Consider the following 20104-nt stretch of genomic DNA (forward strand, 5'->3'; position numbering starts at 1 on the left):
ACTAAAGCCTCGGTCATTTTCATGGGCTGATGGCGCCACCTTTTGGACACAAACAACTGATGCACATTAGAAGCACAAGAACTAATCTAGTCTCACCAGTCGTGTGACAAAAATGCAATTTTGATCTTTAACAAGAAACAGTAAATCAAGCTGCTTCATAATAGAGAAACAAGGACGCATGCAGACGAGTCTAGGATGGTTCTGGCTCCTTTAAAGCAGGAAAACAAGACATGCAAAAACAGTTATTACCATTAATTATAAATGTCAACTAAAACTAAATACGGTCCCACTTTATATTAAGTGGCCTAATCATTTGGTACAATGCACTTATTGTGTACATGTTTTTACATTGTACTTATATTTTTAAAAATACCTTTATGTAAGTACATCTGTAATTAATTTCTGTAATTATATTTATAATTACACGGTTGACCCATCCCTTACACCTTAACCCACCCTTAAACCGACCCAGACCACCAAACCTGCCCCTAACCTACCCGTACCCCACCGCAATAGCAGCAGGAGTGTTTTGCAATACAGTATGACCACAAATACATTGTACTTGCATCAAAAATAAGTACATAGTAGTTAAGGCCACCTAATATAAAGCGTTACAAATAATATATTTAAAAAAATAAAAAATAAATTAAATCTGGTTGCCAAGGTAATTTTTCTCATTTTTCTTTTAAGTTGAACTACTAACACAACTTATAAATTTAATGTAAATATAAGAACTAAAAAATAAAACTGCATATACATGTAGTAGACAAATAAAAATGAAAAATAATCTCAAAACTTAATTCAAATAAAGCAGAAAATATTTTGGAACATCTAATTCAAAATATTAAATAATAATAATAATAAATATAATGTAAAATTTCAAGTATTATTACATCAAATCAATCTAAGCATTAGGAATATGCATTTATTTTAGGTTTAGCATTTACCTTTCCACACAAATGCCTGAATATAAAATCTTACCTAATTTTTTCAACATTCTATTGTCTTTCTGCACAACAAAAATGTTCCCATTGCTCACAATGATGACTAAAAATGAATTAAAAAAATTAAAGCAAAGCAATGCAGTCGAATTTTCCATTGTGTAAAACTTGTTCTCACTTGTGATTAAACACTTATGACACGCATGTATTTCTTAAAATTCTTTATTCATAAACTTGATGCAAGTTTACAAATTGTACTGTACATGGTCAAAATTACACTTACAATGGGGAAAAAAATGCAATAAAACTGAAGCATGCTGACAGTGCGTAACACATTGAAGCCTCCCACCCTCTCCATCAAACACTCCACCGTCTGAACGAACGAACGAACGAACGAACGAACGAACGAACGAAGAGAAACAGATCTGGAATCAGTTACCATTCACTTCTCATTCCAGACACTCAGAGCCGGAAGAACATCTATGGATTCAAACTATGGCTTGATGTCAGAGTGGTGTCATTTATTTCTGTAATTCAGCTAAATTAAACAGTGAAGCGGTTCACATCGGCCCGTATGATTCGGAAGAAAACAGCTGATCAATCCCAGTGCTTTTTAGAGTAAAACTGATACAATGGAGAAAAAGAAGCGGAACAAGAACAGAGTCGAGCGATCAAACTGCTTCTGAAGGATATTAACACAAAAGAAGGGCTGTTTTCTTGTGTTCACAGCCATCAGATCCACCTCTAAAGATGTCAGTTTGAACAGAAATACTGGAGACAACTGCGAGGAACACTAACTTCAGCTCATTCGCTTCCTTTTACCTCCTTTTTAAGGCATTATTGCTCACTCAGCTTCACCCAGAGACTGCAGGGGCTTCAATGAACACGGTAAATACAATTCTACAAATCCAGACAGTTCTGTTGGCCACACTGAGAGGAAGAAGCTGTTTACAAGACTGATAGAAATGCTTTGCAATGGCATGAGCACATCAAACCCGCAGGCGTGAAGAACCAGAAGACAGAAGGAAGCTCCTGCTGCTCTTTCATTCATCCAAACGCATCTGTACTTGATCGTGGAGTTCATTTACAACAGTGAAGTCTGGCCATGGGAAAAACTTTGTTTTTTTTTTTCAGTACGCAACCAAAACAAATGGAGGAACGTTGCAGAAAATCAGGCTGTGCGTGGGCTCTTTCGCAGATCTTGGCATCGCTCTGCTGGAATCATGGCATCGTCTGAGATGAAGGAACTTCAGAGGGTCAAACTTTGAGCCTTTTTAACTCGCAGGGAAAGAAAAGTGTCAGAAGGAGCGGCTCCGGTTAAAACGAGGGATGAGAGGAGAAAAGCAGTGACAGAAAGATGTCCATCTGAAGATACTCTGTCCATGTTTGGATGTTGGGCTCTAGCCGTCCTCTTTGGGCGGTGTGTACCAGCCTGTGAAAACCACACACACACACATTTATACAGCAAACACTCGCTCTGGAAACTTCATCCACAAAGAGACTGACAAAACCAATCCACGTCAAAGCAGAGTCACAGACGGCACGAGCTCAGATCCCCAAATAAAACACACGTTCCTGAAGAAGCTTCAGATCACAAGCTGCCCGCTGACAAAACACACAGCACTTCACTTCTTACCCCTCATAACGCATTCACAATCTGTTCTCTCTATTTTTGTATTCTGGGTCTGTTTGGACCTGTTATGTAATAAAATGTTATTCTACAACTTTATATTTTTCCATCTAAAACCATATTGTATTTGATCAGCAACTTGTTATTAATGAATGACAAAAATACTAATATTTGAATGTTATTTCCATGTTACAGCATTTAGAATTTTCTTAATTTCATATTATGCATAAAGCACAAAAAACTGATACTAATATATATATATATATATATATATATATATACACACAGACACAGGCATGCGGAAGTTTGTGAACCCCTTGCAGAATCTGTGAAAATGTGAATAATTTTAATAAAATAAGAGATCATACAAAATGCATGTTATTTTTTTTTTTTAGTACTGTCCTGAGTAAGATATTTTACATAAAATATTTTTTCATGTAGTCCACAAGACAAAAATATTTTATGAAAAATAACGTGATTCAAATATTTTAACGCAGTTAGCGCACTGGCCCCGCCCCCAGACCTGTACATCATCTAGCATTTCAGACAGTTGACTGCTGACAAATATGATGCAGGGAAACAACTCCATAAATGCACTTATGCCCTAAAATTCAAGATATTGGGGGAAAAAACAGCCCCTTTATGGGTTTGTCTTATATTTATATCAGCAGACGACTGTCGATTTGTTTTCGAATAGCATATGCAAATGTGATTTTATAGAACAGTTTAGTAAATAAGTTAATACTGTGTTTAAAATATAACAATATAGTCTGTTTTTGCTCAGTTTTGCCAACACAAACATTATCTATAAAGCCAAAGCATTGTTGTGTGTCTCGAAGCAACACAGCGGTGTTTAGTTTCTGAATGAATTCGCATCTTGAACGAATCGTATGAATCAATGATTCAAAGAGCCATTCATAGAGAGAGCCGTTTACTTCATTACTGAATGAATCAGCCGTTTGAACGAATCAAATGAGTTTCTGAAATTATCTTCTATGTTCCATAGTTTATGTCGGGTCGTGGTAGCCTAAACGTTTGTGTGTAATAAATTTAATGTTGAATCAAATAAAATATTTATTTCTAAAGCTACTATTTAATGTACACTTGATGTCCAAATGTATGAAACCTACATGTTTATTTCCAAATAAAATAAATTCATTTTACTTGCATAAACTTTCACTTTCAGTAAAAAAAGTGATTTTTGATGCCGCAATGACTCATCAGTAGGTGACATTCATGTTTATCAACAAAATATATTTTACAGAATAAGTTTTTGACACTAATATAATTGAAAAACAAATAATAATAATAATAAATGAATAATACAAAAAATTAATTTTACTAAAAGTATTTTACATACATACCCGGGTCAAAAAAAAATTATATATATATATATATTTTTTTTATGGTTATATGTCTTAAAAAATAAAAATAAACTGTATTCTGCATTTTGAGGCACTTAAAGCATTAATAAAACCTACACATTTTTATGCATCTTTTCTCGGTCAGAACAGACCCAAATGCATTATGAGGGGTTAAGAAATAGACCACAAAAATTGGCGAGTCACCTTATTTAAAATGTATCATGAACTAAAGGCTTTTCATAAATAAATACTTGTTTCAGCAGAAAGGTCAATAGGAAATAAAACTACACTCCTCAAATAATTTCATGGTCTTTAAATCTCACAAACGACTCTTTGGTAAACCTTTAGTTACAACAATGATACAAGAACAGTTTTGATGATTTTAAAATGGAAATCTCTAAACATGATGTGTTTTCCATCTCCAGATATGAATATTAATTTCATTTGTCAACTGTGAAGATCTTACCATTCTTTTCATGGATCTGCACCAGTGATTTATACGACTGCTGCGCTCTGGCAAGATTGTACTGATTCTGAAAACAGCAGACAAACCAAAACAATTAAGACAAGTGTGTCATAACACAGTATTTACAGAAAAACGTTCATTCTAGTCTCTACTGTGCGAAGTTATCAGCTACTTGCATCCGAAAAACAAAAGCAACTCCACCAGACATCATCAGACAAACACAGGCAGAGCGTTACCTTATTGGCTCCGAACTGCACTCTTGCTTTTCCTTTGACTAAAGTGGCGTTTATCTGCATGATGACAGACTCTATGGAATAGGCACTGCTCCAGCCCTGAGAGAAAACACACGAGCATCCGTCAACAAACACACACTCCAGCACATGAGCTTCAACAGTACACACCGCAGTAACTAGCAGCTGGACATCCGCTTAAATACAGGAGTTTGATGCAATATGAAAACACTGAATATTTAACGTCTTAAAATCTTGCATAACATTATAAAAGTGGATATTAGGGACAAATGCATATATAAACAATATGATTGATATGACCGTTTTATTTGGGTTGAGGATCATTAAATGCGTCTTTAGTACAGAAGGAAGTTGCAGACGTGCCACAGACGCAAACACACCTGTTTAGTGAGTAGCTCCATACACAGAGCTCCTCCGCCAAGAACATACCTAAAATAACACAACAACCGGTTAACCGGGTTTCCTTTACATCTGTGTAATCAGCATACAACATCTCAGACTTGAATTAAACAAACTCCAGTCCAACCATTCTTAATGATACACCCAATGAGTTTGGCTAGTACACTGGATGTGTAACAGATATACAATGCATGAATAAATATAAATATATATATATATATATATATATATGAGGAGGTAATGCATTAGTGTGAATACAATCCCACTAACATAAGGACTAAAACCAAAAGCAAACAACAAAAAGAAAAGCCTCAAGTGTCTTACCCTCCAGACAGGACAGGAGAAACCACACGTGCAAACGGAGGGTCAAAGGGAAAATTATCCTGCAGACAGACAAGAACAGATTCTTTATTATGGGGGAGAAAAAAATAAATAAATCTACATTTACATTGTGCAGAGAAGTACTTGTTTTTTCCCCTTCTTATTCCTTTCTAATGCCATGCCAGCTTCTATGGTTATGTTGCCATGTTACCATGAACTAAACCTTAAAAAACTAAATAAAAATAAAACCCAAAATAATAAAATAAAAAAGGTATTAAGAATAAATAAAATGAACACTTTTTGAAAACTTTTTAAATTTGAAGATCAGGGTAAATTTAATTTATTTTGTCTTCTGGGAAACATGCAAGTATCTTCTGTAGCCTCTGAAGGGCAGAACTAAATGAGAAAATATGATATTCAGGCAAAATAAGAAACATGCACACATCTCCATTCTGTTCAAAAGTGTTCACGCCCCGGCTCTTAATGCATGGTTCCTTCTGGAGCATCAGTGAGCGTTTGAACCTTCTGTAATAGTTGCATAGGAGTCTCTTAGTTGTCCTCGGTGTGAAAAGATGGATCTCAAAATCATACGGTCATTGTTGGAAAGGGTTCAAATACACAAAAATGCTGAAAACCAAAGAATTTGTGGGAGCTGAAGGATTTTTCTGAAGACCAGCAGGCAGTTCAGGACAAACAAGGGACTCATGAACAACTATCACTAAACAACAACAAAAAAATATGTAAACATCTTTTATGTGAAATATCTTATTCAGGTCATTCAGGTGTGCATAATTAAGCAGGTTTTCTTTTACAGATAAAATGAACCAAAAAAGAGATTTAACTCCGACTGAAAAGTCAAAAATTATTCAATCCTCATGAGAAATATTCAAAACTAATGCAATACAGAATTTGCAAAGTTAAGAAACGACCATTGGCCAGTGAAACGCTCACTGCGTCAGCAGTCAGAAAAAAACACCTTAATTCTTAATCATTTTGCAGTTAACGTGTCTTTTCTTCACCACCTGTTTTTTTCTGACCGAGTCTAATTCTGTATTGCATTAGTTTTGAATATTTCTCATGGGGATTGAATAATAGTTAAATCTCTTTTTTGGCTAATTTGATCTGTAAAAGAAAACCTGCCTAATAATTCTGCACACCTGAATATAAGGAGTTTTTCACGTCCAGCCTTCATGGACAATTATATATCACTTTTAAATTATGAAATACAAAATGAATAGTAGTTATTAAGATTGACGTAGTTTGGAATTGGTAAAATGCGCTTGGAAAGAAATATGATCAGAATATCGACTTGTATAATAATTTTGCACGCACCATATATGAAAAGAAAATATATATATAATAATTGCAGACATAATTGTGTGATTTTCCCTGGTCTGGTCTCACTCACTTTGTATGAGAAGTTGAGGAGGATGTAGTCCATCCCTTCCTTTTCTTTCAGCACTTGAAGGTCACTGTGTAAAGGACTGTCCGGATCCACGCTGAGCACAAGAGCAGCACAAACACCTTCAGCTTTCTGCTAACTTTACCAACCCTAAAACTTCAGCAATAAGGTGAAAACCCAGAGGAACCGTGTTCTTACGTTCTCAGTTTGACGTGCCACTCGTACAGGCTGTCGTTGACCAGCTCCACGGAGTAGATGCCTGGAGAAGAGAACACACCCGATCAGAGAGTCGCACCGGTCATTCTGTCAGTCACAGTCACAGCTACCTTACCGTTTTTATAACTCTGAGATCGGTAGATCTCCCTGAGCTCCTTCATGAGGCGATCTGACGCTTGAACAGATCCAGACACGGCGCCCTACAGGACCCGACAGAACACACCCATCAGTCAGAACACAGACAACGTACAAATGAACTCAAATCAATCCACACAACCCCAGCTCAGGTCAATGACCGAGTCATTTCAGCTAATGAGGAAAAAAAAGGCCTCACTGAAAGTCAGGAGAGACACTTGTAACATAAGCTTCTTATGACCTCAATCAAATGTTTTTTATTAATAAAAACTTAATCCTGAAATTCTGTCAAATTACATTAAGGGAAATGTGTAGCACTATTGATTATGATAGTCATTATTGAATTATATCTTCAATCTTTTGATAGGCAAACGTCCTTTAATGCATGCTAGCTTATATGGTGAAATCAAGATTAAAATACAAAATAGTGAAAATAATTAAAAACCCAGAATGTTTAACATGCATTTTAATAAAACATCTCACATGGATTCTGGACTGACTTGGTTACAAACCTTTTCAAAACAGTCTCCTTGAGAAATACTGTGATGTTCAAGAAACATTTCACTTGTTTTTTACATTTCAGATTTATAATTATATGTTCCTTATTCACGTCTGCAACATTGTTTCAAAACTTGAAAATCCTCTGCATAATTGTGTGTTCCCCATCAAAAATGACTGTCCTTTTAAAAACAGCTCATAAATCTCTCATTATGCCATATAATCACCAAATATTGGATTTAATCTTATCAACTTTGATCTGAGCTTATGCACTTCAGTTATGAGCGAAAAAACATTATTTGTGAATGAATTTAGCAATGCTCACTCAAAAACTCAGGTGCATGAGGCCTACGATCAATCAGCTCTAAAAAGAAAGACATAACCTGTGCTAATTGAAAGAAAGCAATTGATAAAAAAGATCAAATCCAATATTTGGTGATAATATGGCATAATCAGAGATTTACAAGCAATTTTTTTGTAGGCCGGTCATTTTTGACTGGAAATGCCAAATTAGGCAGAGGATTTTCAGCACAGAAAAGTGTTAAACGTCGTCACAGATGTGAACAACAAACACATAAGGTGGGGGAAAGAACTCTAAAAAGGTACACAAATGATCCACATTTTTCTGTGTAGTTGTTATAGCATGTCTGAGCACAGTTAGTAGGTTTTAGCCCAAAGCGATAACATTAACTAGCATTTTCAGGAAAAAGAATCATCTCCTGGTCAAAATGACTGAACACAACATGAAGGTTAAAGGCAGTAACAGGACGCTCGACAAAAGTGGTTTAATGTTTGAAAACTTTGCAGTCATGATTACAGTTAACAACGTCTTACAGAAGCAAATAATTGATAATTCTTCTGGATTGTAGCATTATCAGGCAGCATAAACAAATGTGTGCCATTTACATATATATTTAGGGGTGTAACAGTACACCTATTCGTACCGAACACTTTCAGTACAGGTCATTAATGTCCTTATTATACCATATATATATATGGTAACACTTTACAATAAAGTTCATTAGTTAATGTATTAACTAACATGAACTAACCATGAGAAATACATTTGTTACTGTATTTACTAATCTTCGCTAACGTTAGTTAATAAAAATACAGATGTTCATTGTTAGTTCATGTTAGTTCACAGTGCATTACCTAATGTTAACAATATTTTAATAATGTATTATTAAATGTTGAAATGAACATTAACAAAGATTAATAAATGCTGTATAAGTGCAGTACATTCACTAATGTAGTTAACTAATGAACCTTATTGTAAAGTGTTACCATATATATATATATATATATACACACATACTGTAAGGCTGCTTTGACAATCTGTATTGTAAAAAGTGCTATATAAATAATGGTGACTTGACTAAACGCCTCAGTTCAGAGCGATCATCGCTTCCTCTTTACTACTAGTTATAACACGAAACAAACATGAATGAACATCATGTAATCACTCAATCTATGTTTCAACAGCGGAAAGACGTCAATAAAACAGCTTGTAAACAAATGTCACGTAGCATTTATCATTTACCTCAGGCAAGTCATCAGTGTCCACAACTCGTTAGTGCGCTAGAGAAATTTAGTCTAGAGAAGAGCATTTAACGAAATATTAGACTATATACTCATGTTTTTCTTTACCTGTTAGTGATGTCTTAACCTATTTAATGTATGTTTTAAAATACATCTGTTATGAAGCAAGTCATGAAAGCCAAGGTCTAAATGAATATATTTCAACAACAAATTGAAAGGTATTAATTTAGTAGTTAATTCAAATTTACATGATTGCATACAAATTTTTTTTTTTTTTAAGTTGAGTGTTAATTATTATATTTAAAAATAAATAGTAACCTTATAGTAATGTTAAAGAGTTCCCTATAGTTAGAGCATAAGCTAAGGTAGATTTGTATCCCTAGGATAAAAGTCTACAATTTGAGTTATAACTGAATGCATTTAAAGAAAGAGCAATGCGTTCAGTAAACCACTGTTTAATTAAATTGAAAAAAAAAAAGAAGCAATTTTGTGTTTAGTTTTTTCCCACTGCTGTACCAAAACCACACCGAACCATGACTTTAAAACCGAGGTACGTAGTGAACCGTCATGTTTGTGTACCATTACACCCCATTCTACAGAATTTATGCAAACTGCTGCCCCACAAACAAAAAACACTTTTAAAAAGCATTTAAGTATTCAAGTGTTTTAGTATGCAAATTAAAATTCTGTGATGTGATCACTACCGAAAATGTGCAGTCACTACCGAAACATGGGATGTTTTGTCAAAAATAAAGTATACTGAATTATCAACGAAGATGTTATTGATAGTTTTTGGATCAAGTGTAATTTATGAGATTTGCTGTATTTTGAATCCAATTTTTCTTTGTGAAAGGCAAACAGTTGATCATGAATCCTTAACTTTTACAAATAAGTTTCCTGTGCCTTTCAAATTGGATTCAAAATACAACAAATCTCAAATTACAGTTGAAATGAAATTATTGATTTACCTCTGAAAATTGAAATAGCAAAAAAATATTTACAATGTAGACGCAAGCAAAATCTTAATAGGTCAATATAACACTTCTAATTAAATTATTATTACTGTGTTTCGGTAGTGACAAATTTGGGGAGAGGACAAATATTCCAAAACTTTCTAAAAATGCAATATAACAATTAACTGCAATTACTAGAAATGTGTACCTTGGATATAATACAACTTGTATACATACAATTTTTTTGGAAAAAGACACACACACACACATATATATATATATACAGTGCCCTCCACTAATATTAGCACCCTTGATAAATATGAGCAAAGAGGCTGTGAAAATAAATCTGCATTGTTTATCCTTTTGATCTTTAATTTAAAAAAAAAAAAATCATAAAATTCTAACCTATCATTGAAGTAAAACAACTGAAAGTGGGGAGAAAATCTCATGATGAAATAAAATGTTTTGCTCAAGCGGCAACCTCCCGCTCCCTCTCTTGAAACCAACACGGAAGTGACTAAAACTGCAGTTCATCGACTGGCCGCTAGAGGCTGCTCCAAAAGGGAGTCAGTCCCATAGACTCCTCATGTTAAAATGCCCAACTTTATATAACCAATTATGTCAAGCCTTAAAGTTCTGCATAATTAAGGGCGTGGCCACTTGAGTGACAGGTGGATTGCCGCTGCTGTCACCACTGTCGCGCTTGGTGGGCATGGTTTCAGCAACCAGCTCCACCCACATCCCGCCTTTTTGCCCATTTTCGATTATCCGGGAGTGACGCGCTGCCAAGATGGCGACGGCCGTCTCCGCCCACTTTGAGCTTCAAAAATGCTCTTTAGAAACCTACGGGTGACATCACGGACACTACGTCCATTTTTTTTTTTTTTTTTATAGTCTATGGTTTTTCTCCAATGAATGTCGGACACAATTATTGGCACCCCTAGAAATTCTTATGAGTAAAATATCTCTGAAGTATATTCCCATTCATATTTACATTTTTTAGCACTCCAGGGTGACTAGGAGCATGAAATTATCCAGCCATGACTTCCTGTTTCACAGGTTTATAAATATGAGGAACACAAAGACCAAATTCCCCTAATCATCCATCACAAGGAGTAAAACCAAAGAAAATAGTTCTGATTGTTGAGCTTCACAAAACAGAAAGTGGCTGTAAGAAAAGAGCTGAAGTGTTAAAACCCCATTTCCACCATCAGGGTAATAATTAAGGTGTTCCAATCAACTAAAGATGTTACAAATCTGCCTGGAAGAGGACGTGTGTCTATATCGTCCTAATGCACGGTGAGAAGAGTTTGAGCGGCTAAAGACTCTCCAAGCACCACAGCTGAAGAATTGCAGAACATAGCTGAGTCTCGGGGTCAGAAAACCTTAAAATATATATCAAACAGCAGCTACATCACCACATGTTGTTCGGGAGGGTTTCAAAGAAAATTCCCCTCGCTCATCCAAAAACACACTCCAGCATATTCAGTTATCAGACACGACTGGAGCTTCAAATGGCACTGGCTTCTATGGTCAGATGAAACTAAAAAAATGAGCTTTTGGCAGCAAACCCACCAGATGAGTTTAGTACAAACAGGGATAAAAAGTACCCCATGTCCACGGTTAAATATACTGCTGGATCTTTAATGTTGTGGCCTGTTTTTCTGCTGGAGGTCCTGGACGTCTTGTTCAGATGCATGGCATCATGGATTCTATCAAATACCAACAGATGATAAATCTAAACCCGACTGCTTCTGTTAGAAATCTTATAACGGGCCGTGTTTGGATCTTCCACCAGGACAGTAACCCAAAACAAACATCAAAATCAACACTAAAATGGGTCGCTGAGCACAAAATGAATCTTTTACCTGTCCCTGTCCTCTGACCTGAACCCTACAGAAAATGGCCAACATGAACTAGAGAAAGCATTTATTTCACAATGAGATTTTCTCCCCACTTTCAATTGTTTTACTTCAATGATAGGTTACAATTTTGTGAATTCTTTGAATGAAAGATAAAAAGGATAAACAATGCAGATTTATTTTCACAGCCGCCTTTGTTCATATTTAAATCAAGGGTGCTAATATTAGTGGAGGGCACAGTATATACACACATTTCAGATCGAAAACAGTAAAATCCACCAGAAGGCAAGAAGTTTGCATGCCTGAACACGTCATGAACATTTCATTTCAAAATGAACAATTCACTCCGACATCAAACCAAACTTCTGCATAATCATCACATGTATTTGACCCCCATCAGCCCCCAAACACAAGGAAAGTCACCTTACCGAGTGAGCACTTACATTCAAGTGGTCCTGCCGCTGGTTCTTGCGGATCTTCTCCAGGATGGCCAGGTTCTCCTTCTCGATGCCATCATCCTCAGACTTCTTCCCATCCACCGGCTCCTCTTTCATCTCGTAGTGTTCCAGATCAATGTCCTGCTGACACACACAGACGCACACATATATAAAGAGACAGCGACACGCTCACGACCTCACAGAAGACAATTAATGACAGACATAAACCTCTCCCATCTCTTCTTCCTCTTCCTCCTCTGATGTGACCTCATCTGTCGTCCCAAGCTACGGGAGAAAACATTCGTGTTAAAGCACAGCAGAGAACACAAGCTGACCCTATGCACTGCTAATATAGAACAATGTTGTATGACATTTTCATAACCCTACTTCAAAATATAATAACTTTATGTACTGTTGTGGCAACATGAAGGATGCACATATCGAAACCTGACATCCTGATCCTGCACGACATTAATTCATGCTAAACATTTAGAAATGTGTCACTTCACAGAATGCACTGCAAGCACCAGTTTCATGTCGGCTGCAAGGAACATATTATTTGTGTGTGTTTTAGTAGCCGCAGCAACTAGTTAGAGGTTTTAATGGTCAAACTTTAACCCATCATATATTCTGCAATGCAAGTATTTTTTGTAATCTGAAATGTCCTGGAAGAGACTTATATAATGCATTAAGCACGCACAGAGTGCACACGTTTGGATTAGTGCAGAATGAGAAAGATTCAGTTAATTAGTTTAGTGCATTTCACACACTGCTAGTCTCAGTTTTCCTTTAAATAAAATCATTTAGGCGTGGCGTTTATAATAACTGTTGTTTATAATGAATGCCACTATAATTTATGTTTGCATCATATTTACATTTTTCATTCCGGTTTTGTTCTGAATACAGTTGAACTTAAAGAATTGGTTTTGGAGTGCGATAAACTAAAACTAAACGGTTTCTCGTCTGATTTATCTGTGTTCTGAGTGACACGGTGAGTGACTAACATCAGCTAAACACCGGCACGCTGACCAGCCGGTGAGTAAAACTGAGGAGTCATGCGAGTCCTAGTGTGGTTGGTAATGGTTTAATGAGCCTGGACTAAAAGCTAACCCACATTTGATAGTGTGCCTGGTAGGGCTGGGCGATTTTCCCAATTTTATCGATTAATTTGAATTTAATGTTTTGCCATGATTTTATATTTTAGAAATCGAGGAATCGCGATTTTGAATAGAAATATTACCAAACGTTAGAATGAGACACTTTGACAATATGCCAGTGATAACAGTAAAGAGAACGATCCAAAAGCGTGAGTGAAGGATTTTATACCTAAAAATACTGAATTTTCTTTAACTAGAGGGTTACTAAAGAAAAAGTTACTTGAATCATGTTGTAGTTACATTTTCAAGTTGACTAGTTAAAAAAAAAAAAAAAAAAAAACCTTCAAGAATTGGTCAAACATTCTGGAGAAAAAACTAAATCGACATTTACATTTTTTGCCACTTCACCCAGCCCTCGTGCCTGGTTTGGCCTGAGGATTTTGCCTAAATGAGCACTTAAGCAAGCAAGCGTGACTCGAGCTCAGCGGCTGACCTTTCTGTCCTGGTTGACAGGTCCTGCAGGAAGAGGCTGGTCCAGCATCTCCACATCCGGGTGCTGGGGAAGATTATAGAGGCGGCACAGATCACAGATCAGCCTCTTCAGCTGCTGCAAGAGCTGAAACCACAAACACACAAGACCATTACACAGAGCAGGGGCAGAAAGGCTAGCTTGGGGCAAAAACTACACCCAACGTGGCAGAAACATCCCTGAAGTTGAAAATGTGGGTCAAATATTGACCCTTAGTGGAAAAGTTCATTTCTGATCTGACTATCTTGCTAAGAACAGGCCCCAACCAGTGTTACGAACAGTTAATAACATACATATCAAGATTTGTTTGCATCAGTCAGGTTAGAATAAGAGGACTCGATGGGTAATGTGCACATGATCCTCTTTAAGTCATCGGTGCAGGTGAGGCGAGTCTTGGACAGAACACTACAACAAGAGCTGATGAAAATTTCACTCGCGTGTAATGAATATCTGACAGAAAATAAAGAGAGCAGCCAGATCAGTGGCTTTGACGGGTTCCCTGACATCTCAACTTAAAAATACACTGCTGTGCAAAAGTTCTTAAAGAATTTATATACTTTTATCCATCAAGGACGCATTAAATTGATCAAAAGTGCTAGTAAAGACATTCAGAATGATACAAAAGATTAAAAAAAAAAAAAGTTCTTTCATCTGTGAATCCTGAAAAATATTTTTTTTTACTGCATGTACATTTATAACACTATACTTTGTATTATATCACATTTGCATCAAATAAAACATTTAAAAAAAAAAACTAGTTAAGGCTAATGCGAGGGTGGTTCTAATGACGCTAAATTTGACATCGTTCTCTCTTCTGACCGCCGCTATCAGCCTCTCTCAATATTGGTTTCCTTTTTGGAAAGTCATGAAAACACCATCATGGAGTTTTTTCTTTTGCTATTCTAGCAAATGGGAATGCAAAAAATATATTTGTGGTGCTCTCCCATTCACTGCTCTTCAAGATAACCCAGCTATGACGACTTCTGCTGCTGACAAACACGCAAATGTGAAATAGGTCCATTATATTGCATGCATAAAATCTCTTATTAAATAACAGAAACTTAAATGCCCAACAGGGCACTTCTTGTGTAAATGCATATTGTTTACATGCTTTTGTGTTGTCCCTATATAAAATGCCTGCATGTAAATGGAGCTCCACATGATCAGAAAACATCTGGCTGTCAAAATTAATATCCCGTCATCATTTCTTCAACCCATTCCATGAACACATGGAGAAGTTAAGCAGAACGTTAATGCAGCTCTTTTCCATACAACGACAGCTTAAGATAACCGAACACTGTCCAACTAAAAAGAAAAACACTGATCGTGCACTATATTAATCTTCAGAAGCCACAATCATAATTCTCATGATACCATGTTTGATGTCAAACCTGATACATGCGAAGATTGAGAGAACAAACAATATAATTAACACAATTTGTATTAAAAACATCTGCATTAACTTTCTGCTAAACGTCATGTTTTGTGTTTCACAGAAGGTTTGCCATGAGAGTAAATAAATGATCTCTTGATAAACTAATCCTTCAATCCACACGCAGTTTAGATGCAGATGATCTGGTGGAGGTCCACCGTCCTGTTTTAATCAGTCATGCAGTCGGTCTAAAAGTGTGCTGCGTGTCCCAGTTAATCTATTATAGACAACAAATAGAGCAGACAGAAGCAAAGCTTTAGTTTAAAAAAAGCCCAGCTCAAAGAGACTCGTCGCTCTGTCGGGTCTGAGCCTCGGTCCGAGACCACGCAGTAGTGCACGCTCGCATTACACCAATTAGTTTGTTGTGTAACGCTCTACTCGATTACAGTGTAGCTAGGCTTGTAATCACCAAAGCATCGCGATTACAACACCTGCTCTGCTCTGAACCAGCCGCGGTCATTGAGATCACACACACACGGAAGATATTACAAATGACTTGATTTGCCGTCACACACAACCTTCAAAGGAGAAGTTAAATATGACTTAAAGCAAGGAAGGATCTGCGATAAAAGTGCTGGATGATATTATTCCGCTGTTTCTTACCTTATAATACAATATTCAGCATTACTGGAGGTAGAGATGCATGTTTGTTAAACCTGGAGAACAAATGTAAGAATATCTTGTTGCTCTACTCCAACGAGTAGATGCCTTTTAATTTAGGACCCCATGAAATGCATCTTAATTTTCCCTAAATTCTGCGTTTTACGATTTTATGCAAATTTACCATCAAAATGGTGTCTAATGAAAAACTTTACAATTGAAAAGGTTGTGAATCAAATTAAAATGTAACAATCGCCTACAACAAAACATTGCATTTTTATTTTTTGTCAAATAAGACACTGAACAACAGAACTGTATAAATTAAAACACGCATTAAAATATTGTGATTTTCCTTAAATTACATTATCATTTTGAGAACTACATTTTAGTATTCAATACTATAAACATCTCTAATCATTTCTTCAGGCTAAACTGATCATTTATGTAGTCGGTTTATGTTGAAGAGTGAGTTTCAGTGTGTGTTTGACGCCAGTCTTAAAAAAAACAAAAAACACGCACACTATTTTTAAATTCGAGATCTGGGCACATTTAAAAAAAAAAAAAAAACAAGCTTATAGCAGCAGGTGCGTGCGCTAGAGAGAGCTGCGCCGGGCTCCATCACAGAATATACCGAGAGACGTGTGCATTGCTTGAATGTGCTTCCATTCGCTGTCATTTCAGTGTTTTACTTCCGTTTCTGCCGCGTGGAGCGCGGTACGTCTCAGATTCACGGCACTCGTGCACCGACAGACTTCCACAGCGCCGCGCGTGTGTTTGTCCCGAAGCTGTTTTCAGAGCAGGACACAACATCTGATGTGTGGAAACAGATCTGTGCATTAGTGTGACGCGCTGTGTGATCTCATCAGTAATAATCAAGCAGCAGTAATGCTGAGCAAAGCAGAAAAACCCAGAACTACGATCGTCTGTAAACTTCCAGAACGTGCTTTTTGATCACTTCTAATCGTCTTGCTCCCGCTTTATTACTTTATATTCGCTTGTGTGTTTTGAAGCTATATTTAGTTAAATTCTTAATTTTGTTTAATTTGTAATTATTTTAAAGAGTAGCCTGCTTATATAATTTAATAAAAATGCACAAAATACATCTGATATAATCGTGATGCATGGTGATATGGAAGGGCTGTGAAAGCTCTGTTCTGCTGTACGGATGACAGAAGCGTTGTTACCAGCGTGCTGCCCCTCCTGACCTCCTCCAGACGCTCCAGCACTTGAGTCAGGCTCGGGTCATCGGAGTCCACAAACCATATCGGCGGCGTCGTCGGGTAGGATTCCTGAAACAGCAGTGGACAGGGAATGAGCAAGAATTCAGTGAGATGAGCCCTCGTTACCCATAGTGCAAAGCGATACTGTAAAACGGTGGCGTGCACGACCAGTTTCCTCAACACCTGCTTAATGCTTCGTTTTGTAATCATGGTGGATTTATTTACAAAACCAAAATAAATTCAGATTCAACATAACTCTCCCATTTCTTTTATAGCTTCCTATTACTGTAAATTGCACAACAGTAATAATAAAGGAACAGGTGTGTCCAAATGCTTGACTGGCAGTGACATACTTACAACATTCCCATCTTTAAAAACACCTGCAATGAAGGGACTTCCACGAATCGAGGTGTATCCGTAACGCATGCTCATACTGACACATTCAGATCTCGACGGAGAAGCTCCAGCCTGATTCCGGCCTTTAAAGGCCTTCGGTGCTTAAGAATGTGTTCAGAAAGGGTTGCTTATTTTCATGCAGATAAGATAAGAGTGCTTAAAAGGGTCTAATGTGTAGCCCGTTAGTTAGTCGTATGCATTCATATAGAAATAAATATGGATTTAAGTTAAGACGAGGTTTAATTTGAATGTACATTCACTGATCTCGTTTATAGCTGGCACTCGTTTGTCCCAATAGCACCTGTTCAATTACAATGTAAATATAATTCATAAAAAAAAAAAATAATAAATAAACACCTGCATCATTAAAGGAAGGAACAGTTTTATGAAAATGTACTCGCCCTCAAATCAGATTTGGAGAAATGCACCACCGTCTCACCAATGCTCTGCAGTGAATGGGTGCCGTCAGAAAGCAGTATTACGCATTTTAGACAAAAGCAGCGGTTTGAAGTTAAAAACGTCTTAATGCTGGATGTCTCAGCTTTTGTCTTCTCCAGATGTTAACTGATGGATTATTGTGATGTTTTTATCAGACTCTCGTTCTGACGGCACCCATTCACTGCAGAGCATCCATTGCTGAGACACTGATGCAGACACACATTTCTACAAACCTGATGAAGAAACACTCATCCTAATCTTGCATGAACTGAGAGTGAGCACATTTTCAGCATATTTTAATTTCTGGGTTAACTTTTCCTTTAATTATTGTATATTATTCGTTGTTAAATTTGACAGCATGCAGCAAGTCAGCTGTTTGACAGAAAGTGATGTGAACTCAAAACCAAGTTTATATATATATTAAACTAGTAACTACAAAAATAAAAATTATAATATTTCATTAAATAAAGCAACTGATTTAAAAAATAAAATCATACAACACCACATCTAACAGACAAAATTATATATTTATTAAATATTGGAAATATCTTCCAAATCATATTTCACCCATATTTATAATATTAGTTTCACTGCATGAAATGGGCAAATATACATCTGCCTTTCACATTTTCGGATGAAGGTCCCTGGCAGGAGGAGGATCGTATGCGGTCTCAATAGTGTGCACACTAGGCTAGTAATTTGACGTCAGTGTCGCTCTCACGCAACAGAAAATGGCATCCGGAAATTAAGAAAACAAGCCATGAAACAAGACGCCAGAACTGGGTCAATAATGGACACCAAAGTGCGCACTTTCTATCCTACTCGCCCCCTCCCAGACTGACTCTATCAGTGACAATAACTCAATAAACAGACCGTGACGATCACGTCAACGCAGAGATGTTTACCCGAATGCTAGCACAGAGCTGATTATGATGACTAGCGTTAGTTATCAGGTGAGCGCTGCTCCTGTTGACTCGAAAGCGAGGGATTGGAACGCGGCCAAAGCTCGGCTGTTTATCAGCCAGCCCTGTGTTTTGAGGGGCTCTAATGGTGTGTGTGGCTGCTTTTCTCCGTCCTACCGTGATGTTGCAGTGAATGATGAGCAGCTGGTCTCCGGTAACGTTAAACTGGCAGCTCAGCTCGTCAGGTTTCCAGTCGAGGATCCTGAAGCGCTCGTGGTTCGGATCAAAAATGGACTCCAGAAACTTCAGCTCGGCCTTCAGTCCCGAAACCGACATCTTCCACTACTCATCTCCGGAGGGAGAGAAGAGAAAACGGAGAGAGAGATGGACAAAAGAAGAAGAAGAGGTGCGCACTTGCGATCTTTTCCGCCTGTGTTTTTATGGATGTCAACGCACAAATAAAGCACTTAATGCAGCGAACGCGGCTCCCATGAGCTCCTCGGGTCTCTGCTGCTCCTTTATGTCGATTCAACGCGCAGATCTAAGGTTATTGTGTCATAAATGTGGATGTGAGCGCAGGATGTGTGTGTAGGGCTGAGCGGAAGCTGTTTTTCTCTGGGGTTTAAAGATGGAGGCGCGCTTGGAGGACCCGCTGTCCCAGCATGCACCGCGTCCGCGAGATCGCATCACACGCGAAGCTGAAACTTTATTTACTGTTGGTTTTGGGTTTATAAGCCTATTATTGTCTGAGCTTTCAAATTAAATTCAGAACATTTGTAAAAATGACATTTGAGGGCATTTGGTGAGGCGTTATTTTGATAGCAGTGTATCTATAGCATATCTCATAAAAACAGGAATTATGGGTATAACATTAATAAATTTAAACAAAGAAAAATAAAACAATAATATAAAATAATTGTGTAGACGATTTTGGCTTGCAGAACGTTCTGGGAAGGTTAGTGTTTTTTGTTTTGTTTACAAAAAAAAACAAAACAACAACAACAAAAAGAGCACACAGAAAACGTTCCCAGAACCTTTTTATTTTGGTTCCCCAAAAAACAGAAAATGTATGG

General features: G+C 37.0%; 1 protein-coding gene across 4 annotated transcripts; it reads right to left on the minus strand.

Moving 5' to 3' along the window:
• Positions 1-1147: 1147 nt before the first annotated feature.
• On the minus strand, positions 1148-19699 carry ube2q1 (ubiquitin-conjugating enzyme E2Q family member 1). 4 transcript variants are annotated; one of them, XM_058751337.1, is made up of 13 exons: positions 19209-19699; positions 17260-17364; positions 14008-14130; positions 12646-12702; positions 12409-12561; positions 7106-7190; positions 6973-7033; positions 6781-6871; positions 5376-5434; positions 5033-5081; positions 4638-4733; positions 4402-4468; positions 1148-2373 (listed from the first exon to the last, which is right to left on the minus strand). In XM_058751337.1, the coding sequence occupies exons 1-13, from the start codon at positions 19365-19367 to the stop codon at positions 2342-2344; spliced, it is 1137 nt and encodes a 378-aa protein (XP_058607320.1). In that variant the 5' UTR covers positions 19368-19699; the 3' UTR covers positions 1148-2341. The 4 variants fall into 4 exon arrangements, with proteins under 4 accessions (XP_058607320.1, XP_058607321.1, XP_058607322.1 ...); XM_058751338.1 differs by having other exon boundaries at positions 12409-12558; positions 19209-19697; XM_058751339.1 differs by having other exon boundaries at positions 12424-12561; positions 19209-19696.
• Positions 19700-20104: the final 405 nt, after the last annotated feature.

The sequence above is a fragment of the Onychostoma macrolepis genome, chromosome 18, assembly GCF_012432095.1.
Source record: "Onychostoma macrolepis isolate SWU-2019 chromosome 18, ASM1243209v1, whole genome shotgun sequence".
Lineage (NCBI taxonomy): Eukaryota > Metazoa > Chordata > Actinopteri > Cypriniformes > Cyprinidae > Onychostoma > Onychostoma macrolepis.